The sequence below is a fragment of the Ovis aries genome, chromosome 1 (assembly GCF_016772045.2).
Source record: "Ovis aries strain OAR_USU_Benz2616 breed Rambouillet chromosome 1, ARS-UI_Ramb_v3.0, whole genome shotgun sequence".
NCBI lineage: Eukaryota > Metazoa > Chordata > Mammalia > Artiodactyla > Bovidae > Ovis > Ovis aries.
Genome location: NC_056054.1, coordinates 120,104,122 through 120,114,606, shown reverse-complemented (window position 1 = coordinate 120,114,606; position 10,485 = coordinate 120,104,122). Strand labels below are relative to the sequence as shown.

Below are 10,485 nucleotides of genomic sequence, written 5' to 3'. Positions count from 1 at the left end.
GAAACATATATGTGAGCTTTTGAGAAAGAAGAGATGCTATAGCAGTTTGAGTATGAGTCCTATCTCCTGAGGAATCTCCCCTCTAAAGAGAAAACAGTGGAACATCATGACTCAGGCCCACCATCAGGTCATGAACTTTGACTAACCAGAAGGTGAATTTTGGTTTCCTCATTTACCAGTTAAGAGAACTCCTAATATCCACCTCATAACTCTTATAAAAAGTAAAATTGAATGGTTAGAATAGTACCTGGCACAACCACTCCACAAAATACTCTTTATCATTACTATTGCTGTTATTATTATTAGGTCTTGCTGCTGTCAACAATGCTTATTATTAAGCACAGTAGGGAGCAGCTTGTGATTATATAGATTCAACAATGTATTAGGACTAGTCCTCCTTTACTTCATAAGAATCATGTGCAAAAAAAAAAAAAAAAAAAAGAATCATGTGCAAGAAAAGCTTAAAACACAGCTGTGTCAGCCTGCAACACAGCTCCACTTAATAGAGGGCTTCTTAAATTCACACATACAATAACGATCACCTGTATTTCCGTATTGTATTGCAGACATGACACAGTGTCATTTCTGCTTTACCACAGTCCTGAGGTATATATTGGCAGTGTGGGATCTATTTCACAGGTGGGAAATGAAATTCTGATAGGTATGAATGATGAGTTACAACTGGTGCTATTGGTATTCATGTCTACCTAACTGTAAACTTTAGAATTCTTGAACATCAGAGGTGATAAGAAGATGGATCAGGGGTTATCCAATTAACTGCTCTCAGCTTTCTTTAGGTCAGCAGTCCCAAAATTTTTAGCACCAGGGACTGGTTTTGCGAAAGACAATTTTTCCAAGGACTGCGTGGGGGGACCGTGGTTTCGGGATGATTCAATCGCATTACATTTACTGTGCACTTTATTTCTATTATTATTATATCAGCTCCACCTCAGATCATCAGGCTTTAGATCCTAGAGGTTGAGGACCCCTGCTTTAGGTTATTCAAATTTTCCAAGATTTTTAAATCTTCTGTTAAAAAAAAAAATCAAATTTGTTCTAATACTAATTATTTCTTTCGAACTTACTACCTAGAGAGTTTTGATGTATTATTCTTCTTGAAAAATGATGGGGACCCTTCAGGTGCATACTTAATGGCTATTAAAGAAGTACCAGTATCTTCTAACCAGCCTAGGCATCCATGTACTTCAGAGGGAAAACAGACCCCCTGTATATGTATATATCAGGGGGATTCAGTCTTGACAAAGTAGCACATCCGAGAGCAAAGATAAAAAACAACCTTTGATTATGTTAATTATGGTACTTTGAAAGAACTGTGTATCACAGCTCATTTACACATACATTTTTCACACATCATATTTTAAAACATTCTGTCTTCTGTTGTTTTGGTACCAAAATCTTCAGCTCTCAACTTAAAAACAACTAGAAGACACATTCTTGGGATGGAACACTTGGCAGTCAAAATACCTGCTCATTTTTCCAACCTTTTCTTGCCTATCTGTTGCCTGAAATTTCACCCTGTTACTTTTTAACTAGAACCTCATCTCTGATAAAATGCAAATCTTTCCCAAACAGAAGTCATTAAAATTGTCCTCGGTATAAATAAGAAGTAGTTTGAAGTATAAATAAATTGAAGAAAAAATAAAATAACTTTGAGGAGTGATAGGGCCATCTAGGGAGCTAATTGTCAGAAAAAGGTGGACAATAAGTAGCTAACTTTCTAGATTCCGGAGCAAAGCCGTCTGGGAAGGCCTGGGCCCAGAAGAGACATTCATTGATTTCTACGCAAAATTTTAGAGACTAGACTTTTCTCTGAGATGCTCAAGATTCTGAATGTCCAAGAAGCCATGCTGCTGGGGACTAAGCCAAAACTTCTCATGCAAACCCTTGCTTGCCTTCCTGCCAGGACTGGCTGCTGGCCACATCAGCATGTTGGTCTTTGGAGACGAAACTCGAAACTACTTTCTGGTGATTGGTCAGGCCGTAGATGACGTGCGCCTCGCACAGAACATGGCACAGGTGAATGACGTCATTCTATCCCCAAACTGCTGGCAGCTCTGTGACAGGAGCATGATTGAAATTGAGAGGATTCCAGATCAGAGAGCAGTTAAGGTAGGTGTGATGCTGCTACTTGTCTATAAAGTTATGCCAGTCCATGCCAGGGGTCTCCTGTCAGAAAAGCCACTGGTTCTATGAAGCTGGCGATTTGGATGGGGTCAGTCTGGGTTAGATTAAAAAGTATTAGCCCAGGACATCTCCTCTGGGAGGAACCAAGTCTGGTGAGTTCAAGAGGAAGTGATTAGGCTTTTCTGTGGTAACTAAGGATGTGGAATTTGGGTATGGAGGCCTTTGGTGGGACTAGTGCCCTTGTTTAATGAAAAATTTCCTGGCTATTTTCTGGGAGCAGAGGGTTGTACAATAGTTTTGGGGGCTGCCATTGGCCCTCAAGTTCTCTCCTCAACACTCCTAACTCAAGGCAAGTGATCACTGAGCATGAGAACTGGAGGCGAGCAGGGACAGCAAAGACTATGGAGGGAAAAGAATTTTCCCTGAGCCCTGCCTAGCAGAAAACACTGTAGTTAAGTTGAAGCTGGACTGTAAGCAGAACTGTCCCTGGGATATAGCCGATTAAAGAAAGGAAGGAGAGCTCTGCTGCTAATTGAACCAGGAACAGGACTGCTTGGCAGATGGAAAGAAAAGATGGTGAATGCATGAAGTTGCTGGCAAAGATGAGAACCCCACCCCATGCCCTATGCATCAGTCTACACCCCTCCTAGCCTCCCCGACTCACTCTTCCAGTAATACACATCATGGCTGCATGACCTAGCTGGCTGATAGCAATGTCCCTGCTCCCCCATCTTCTTCGATCATTACTTATATCTTTAAAATTTGTTTTTAATTTTTAAATTTAGACTCACAGAAAAGTTCAGAAACAATAGCGTTTTTCCATATATCTATTAGCCAACTTCCACAAATGTTAACATTCTTCATAACCAGAGTGCAATAGTCAAAACCTGAAAACTGACATTGGTAAAGTGTACTATTCACTAATTAAAGGCCTTGTTTGGATTTCACCTGTTTTCCCGCTAATGTCCTTAGTGAATTTTCCAGGATTCTATCCATGATCTCACACTGCACTGTTATTTTTAACTTAGTCTCCTGCAATCTATAAAAGTTTTTCCTTATTTTTTATGACCTTGACACTTAACACAAATCAGTTATTTTGGTGTATGTTCCTTGATTTCGTTTTGCCTGATAGTTTCTCATTATTAGACTAAAAGTTATCCATTTTTGGAGGCAAAAATATTAAGGAAATAAGGTTGTGCCATTCTCTATGTATCATATCTTGGAGTTCATGATCTTGAATTGAATTTTATTACTGGTGATGTTCCTCATACCTTTTGGGGCATCAGCACCTTTTGTCCTTTTACACTTGTAAGAAATATATGGTATGCAGTTTAACCAAGTGTTATTTCAATTAAAATGTTGTAAAGCAATAAGAAAAAAAAAAAAAAGAAAGTTATAAGAGTAGAAGAGTATACAGGTTTGTTCCCTGGAATGGCCTGCTGTGTATATACTGAAGATGGAGATCTTAATGACTAATCAGAGATATTTTTAATGTAATTACATGCAAATTAAAGCTCTTCACTGTTTAAGTATGCCAGTGTCTGATTATCATGTCTGGGACATTCAAAACCCTGCCCTTTCTGTTGAGAAATTATATTCAAAGGACCAGGCAACCCTCAGAATAACCAAAAACTTCTCCCTTTCTCTCTCTTTTTAAATTTAGGTTATTTTCTTAAAACCACCCCCTTCTTTTAACTTTGATGAATTTTTCACAAAGTGTATGGCTTTCATGGATTATTATCCTTCTGGTGACCACAAAAGTAAGTACCTTCTATACTCAAGAGCTGTTGCCTCTGCCAGTGGTCTGTAGGGTCTTACACCAATGCCCAGGGCTCCATTACAAGTGCCTGGTTTCTTCAGTTCAGCTCACAGTCCCACAGCAAACAAAGGGGCCTCCTTCCCATCCCCACAATAGCTGTTCTAAGTAAAGCCGTCCTTCGGTCCTTGGCCTCTCTCTTGGCAGTGACTCCTTCCCCTCATCTTCCAAGCATTTGCAAGTCTTCTCCATGATAAAAGGAAAAAAACACCTATGACTCCTACTTTTCCCTTCTAACATTCAGCACCAGACTTCTCAAGGGTAATCTGTATGTCTCTACCTCTTCTTCTATCCTCTCTTTTATTTATTCACTCAATAAACATTGATTACATGCACCATGAGGTGAGGGTGGAGAGCATATATTCACCTACTTGTCAGTCTCGAGTCCCTGACATCTAGCTTCTGTTCACTTTTCCCCCTGTCTCCTGGGACCATTTATGTCAAGGTGTTAATAGCCATCAACTTACCAAACCAGCTGACCTCTCTTCAGGCCTCATAACTAGGTGATTGGCTTTAGATCACTCTCTTTTCTAGGTATTATCTTCTCCTCGTTCCTTGAGTTCAAGAATATTATTTCCTAGTTTTGCTTTTACCCCTCAAACTACCCATTTTCAGTTCCCTTTCTATTCCTTGAATGTTGATGATTCCAGGAATCTGTCCTGGACTGTCTGGTCTTCTCTACCCGCATTTTGTGGAACCATTAATCTATGCTGGATTTCCCTATGACTGCCAGAAGGGCTGGGACTAGCATGAGGAATGCAGGACAATTAGGTGATAACAAACTTTAGTACTTCATGAAGTAGACAGTCTCTTGCAAAGTGGTGTGGAAGGCAAGAAGTAAAGAGTAAATAACAAGGAAAGGCTGAAGGGCAAAGAACAAGGAAGAGACAAACAAAGTATCGGATTGGCTGGGGTCATATAGTCAGTCTTGCTTGCGGGAAGAAGGCTGGGAGTTGGCTAGGCATTTAGGGATTGGCTGACTATGATTATCGCATTTCTGGTTAAGTGGAGCATTTACTGGGACACAAAAATTAATCTAAGTCTTGGTTTGCTGACATGACATGCTGGATAGGGAGCAGCTTATCTTGGGACTAGAAATTTATTTCAACAATGTCTCAATTCTATGCTACTTATCTTTCTCTGAAACTGTTCCTTTATCCAGACTAGAAACTTCAGAAACATCTTTGAATCATTCTTCTTTGTCACCATTTTTGTGTAGGTCTTTAATATTTTGAATATCACAAATTTAGACTGTAATTTTACAAAACTGCAGTAGGTAATGGGATGAGAGGGGTGCTCAGGGGAACTGTAGGCAAATTGACCAGGAAAGGCCAAGAACCCAAAAGCTCCAAGGATGGAGAAAATCTAGTGATACACTCTTTGAACTATGCCTCATCTCATCTCCTAGATCTTAATCATACCTTCAATAACTTATTTTGGGCTCTGCAATACAGTGCAGTTCTGTTGCTAACTATCTGGAGTTAGCACAGAGAGGTGGAGTCTTTCATAAGACTTCTCTTATCACCAGCTACAAGCTCTGAGATTAGTAAGTCACCTGCAATTATGACCAACTGGCTACAAATCCAAGGGTTCTCACAATGCTCTCAAGTTCAATAATTAACTATAATAACTCACAGAACTCAGGAAAGTACATGCTTATAATTATGGTTTTATTGTGAAGAATACAAATGAGGACCAGTTGGTCTCTGAACACATAGGATGAGGTCTGGGAGAGTCCCAAACATGAAGCTTCTTGATTGTCAGGACACATCATGCTCCTTGCACATCAAAGTATTTACCAGCCAGGGAAGCAAAGGTTCATATATTTTATTGGTGGTTTATTAAGTAGGCATGTACTATGAAAAACTGGCCTCGTAGTGAAAAGTGAACATTAGATGTTCAGTCCTGTCTGTCTCTTTTCGACCCCATGGACTGCCTGACAGGTTTCTCTGTCCATTTAATTCTCCAGGCAAGAATACTGGAATGCGTAGCCATTCCCTTCCCTGGGGGATCTTCCAGACCCAGGGACTGAACTTGAGTCTCCTGCGTTGCAGACAGATTCTTTACCATCTGAACCACCAGGGAAGCCCTGTTGGGCTTATAATTGAACTAAATCTCCAGCCCCTTTTCCCTCCTCAGATGTCATGAAGGTTGGCTCTTAACACCTAGTTCAAAGCCACAACCCTCTTATCACATGCTTGGTCTTTGCCAATAGACCCTTATCCTGAGTCATCTCATTAGTGTAAATTCAGGTGTGGTCCAAAGGGCCCACCGTGAATAACAGAGACAGTTTCATTATCTGGGAAATTCCAAAGATTTAGAAGTTACTCTGGTATCAGAAGCAAAGACCGGCCAAATTCCTTATTATTTGTCTCTTCCCTGGTAGCTTGGATGGTAAAGCGTCTGCCTACAATGTGGGAGACCTGGGTTCGGTCCCTGGGTCAGGAAGACCCCCTGGAGAAGGAAATGGCAACCCACTCTAGTATTCATGCCTGGAAAATCCCATGGACAGAGGAGCCTGGTGGGCTACAGTCCATGGGGTCGCAAAGAGTCGGACACGACTGAGCGACTTCTCTTCACTTCATGAGTCCCTTAGATAACAAGGAGATCAAACCAGTCAATTGTAAAGGAAATCAACCCTGACTATCCATTGAAAGGACTGATGCTGAAGCTGCCACCTGATGTGAAAACCCTGATACTGGGAAAAGATTGCGTGCAGGAGAAGGGGGTGATAGAGGACAAGATGATTGGATGGCAGCACCAATTCAATGGACATGAGTTTGAGCAAACTGCAGGAGATGGTAAAGGACAGAGAAGCCTGGCATACTGCAATCCATGGGACTGCAAATAGTCATACAATTGAGCAACTGAACAACAAACAACCTTTGTTGCCATAACCATCTAGACCTTTACAGTGCTTGCTCTCTTCCTGAGCTCTTTGCTTCTCTCCACAGTCTGCTCAGCATCATTTCTTATTAATCTCCAATACTCACATGGGGCTCATGCCAGTTTAGTCTTTACCAATGCTTTAACATATTCTGCTCATTCTTGACTTTAATCTACATCTGCTGGGCATGCATCCTTCTAGTAAAAAGCCACAAGTTATTCAAGATTCAGTAAAATTCCTAGTTCTCCTTTTAACCATTTTCTGATTAAACCAGTTTATCTAGACCACTGATTTCTCTGAATGTCTCTGGTCTTTATAATCTATTAGCCCATTTGGTCTTTTTTGTATTTAACTTTTCTATATGTATTATAGAATGTGAATGTGCATAAGTGCCTCCAGGAAAAACTCAGTTTCCTAAGAACTTTTTATTCCCACATAGTGCCTAGCGCAGTATTTAAAATATACTAGGTTTTGAATACATTCAAGACAAACATTTGCTCCCCAATTTGTATCCTTTTCAGACTCCACCATTATTTTTCATCTTTTTCACATTACTATCATTATTGTATTCCCTGCTGAAAACCTATCATAATTTCTTTCCATTATTTTTTGATTTCTTCAAATTCATTCTTACCACCTCCTAACAGTGTATTTTGTAGAGTATGGAACAATCAACCATTATAGTGAAAGTAATCATAGAGATGATGAAAGCCTAGTGCTTTTTTCCTGGATGAGGAAATAAGAGTCAACCAGGGCAGTGAAGTGACTTGTCCAGAGTCACACAGCAAGTTGGTATCAAACTTAGGATCAGAAGCCAGTCTCCTAAATCTTACTCATGCTGCTCTTTCAACTCGATCAACCCCTGCATTCTGTCAGCATTGTCCTCCATTATCATCCCCTCATCTGTTTATTCCCATTACCTATGACAATACTTTTAGCTCAAGTATAGAGGTGAAAGTCTCCTTAAGTTCTGAAGTGTGATGACATTTAGAACAGGGTTTTGAGCTACACACAACTGAATTTTGGGAAACCCTCAACTTCTGAAAATGTCTCATTGGCTTTCCCTTGGCCCTATTTGGCCATGAAGTAGCCCAGAGTTTTCTGACTGAACGGTGAAGACCACTGCCCAAGGGAATGGGGACTGGGAGGCACCTCTCTCCCACATTACAGAGCCAAGCTTCCCTTTCTGATCCTACTTCTCCTGCCCTCTTAGACCTCCTGAGGCTTGCTTGCATGCTAGAGTCTGATCCTGACCTGGAGTTGTCCCTACAAAAATATGTGATGGAAAGCATATTGAAGCAGGTATTTTAATAATTTAATTTATTGACTTTTAGAGTGTCAGGGATCTTGGACAGCTGCTAAGATCAAGAAAATCAGCAGCTTGTAAAATGTTTCCTTGAAATAGAAAGAGATGGGACTGACATTCTCCGTATGTTCAAATCAGAATGTTTTTAAGAATTAAAAGGGGCATCACTCATAATTACACTGTGACAACAGGGGTAAACTAGGCCTCATACAACTGGGCAAACTGAAAGTGTCTCAAGCGTGTAAGAACATGTCACACACACATGAAAAAAAGCATGTCACGTGTCCTTTCTACATGTCACATAGCAAGTGAATGATACTGTTTCTCTTGTCACTTGAATTATATCTTAAGCTTTGAAAGTTAATACAGATAATTAGAACTCTCAGAAGTACCTCCAGCCTAAGAGTTTTCTCTTTTCATTTGCTTAGATCTAGGTTCTTTCAAATGCATTAACTGTTCAAATTATAACTATTTCTCAGCACTCACCATATACCAGATACTCTGCTCTTTCATGTATTTATTCTTCACAATCCTTAGCAGATGTCTTTATCCCTTATATATGACTAAACAGAGACAGAATGATACCATGAACTTTCCTGAGATTATAAAGTAAGAAATGTAGCTAGGATTTGAACCCTGTTCTCTCTGAACCCTGCCTTTTTTTCAGAGGCTGTATACATCTTCTCTAATATAATGCCTATTTTAATTCTTAATCCTGTCAAAATGCAGTTAGGTCCTAAAGGAAATATTTGTGGGACAAGCCTCATCTGTGGGCAGCTGCCTTCACAGTGTGGGTTGAGGAGCTGCCAGAATGCCCCCCTGTACCTTTCATTCAATTGAGAAACACTCCCTCTGCTGCTGCTGCTGCTAAGTCGCTTCAGTCGTGTCCACCTCTGTGCGACCCCATAGACAGCAGCCCACCAGGCTTTCCGGTCCCTGGGATTCTCCAGGCAAGAACACTGGAGTGGGTTGCCATTTCCTTCTCCAGTGCATGAAAGTGAAAAGTGAAAGTGAAGTCACTCAGTGGTGTCCTACTCTTGGCAACTCCAGGGACTGCAGCCCACCAGGCTCCTCCGCCCATGGGATTTTCCAGACACTCCCTCTAGTGCCTGCAACTGTTGGATTCTTTAAGATTTTTGAAGCTCAAGAGAGCCATCCCACTCTTCCCCTCCCTCCCTCTAAGAGATAATGTTATGCTTCTTCAGCTGCTACTAGTGGAGAGCAAGGTCTACAGGAAAGGGATATAAGAGAGGTTCTGTGAGTCACTGTGAATATTGTGAGTAGGAATGACAAACACGCACTAAGCAACAATAGCCAGGAGCTGAAAGGAGGCAAAAGACAAACGCTTCACAGCTTTACCAAGGTCTGTCCTTGCACTTAACAAACAAAGATGTGGTTGGATTTTTCAAACCAAAACTCAGCATACATGGCCTGATGGAATAATTTAATTTCTTTGACATGTTTAGTATTATGTATTTAATATTAATTACTTAAATCATTTGAAAAATCAAAGAAAATGATCATGTTGCCTAGTTAGAAATTATTAAATCATCTTTTATGAAAAGTACATGAAACCTCAGCTAGATAGGAAGCATGATTCCAAGATTCCCTATACACAATTTCCTTTTTCATTCAGAAGATGTGTTTCATATTGTCAATGGAGAATCTGACACTTTTGCGTTGTCTGGGGGAGAAAAAATGCAATGCTTCTCCCCCATTGTTTTCTTATATACTTAAATTTAACAAAATTCAGAGCTGATGATATAGGCAGGGATAATTTGGGAAAGACTCACCTTTCCTTTCCTTGTGCCTGTTTTGGATAGACTTAGAGTGAAGATGGGAGCTGAATGAAATACCACACCAAAGAGAGGCATGGGGGTGCTACAAATAGAAGTCCATAGATTTGGATTTTGTTTGCTACTGTTTTCCCATATGACTTGGAAAATTTTCTTATCTCTCCATCCCTCAGTTATCCAGTTAGTAAAATGAGGATAATGTAATTTTATTTCACTTGAGAATAAAGGAGGATGGAATATGGAAATATTCTGAAAAGTATCTTGCTATGAAAATATTAGGTTGAATTATGCAGCATGCTATTCTTATTCCTGAATTGTTGGAGAGCTGAAAGAAACAGCAGTTCTTTTATTGTGATGGCTCATATTGGCTGAGGGAGCTAGCAGCTGGGGCACGGGAGTGGCGGCTGGCCAAAAATGAGCAGGCTTGTAAGTTCCTATTGGAAGAGATTTTGACAGTCCATTCTATTTCCGTCTTTTTGACTTTAAGCTGGCTCTGCTGTGTTCTACCTCCCAACTTTGATAACTGCAGTTTCCC

At 40.4% G+C, this 10,485-nt stretch overlaps 1 protein-coding gene across 1 annotated transcript in view; it reads left to right on the top strand.

The window, feature by feature from the left end:
- Positions 1-1,924: 1,924 nt before the first annotated feature.
- The window catches only part of ADCY10 (adenylate cyclase 10), an 89,438-nt gene continuing 80,877 nt past the window's right edge, over positions 1,925-10,485 (top strand). The window contains exons 1-3 of the mRNA XM_027977865.3: positions 1,925-2,130; positions 3,809-3,905; positions 8,062-8,150. Of these exons, the coding sequence (XP_027833666.2) occupies positions 1,948-2,130; positions 3,809-3,905; positions 8,062-8,150 (369 nt within the window). The 5' untranslated portion in view covers positions 1,925-1,947. The remainder of the gene's footprint in view (positions 2,131-3,808; positions 3,906-8,061; positions 8,151-10,485) is intronic.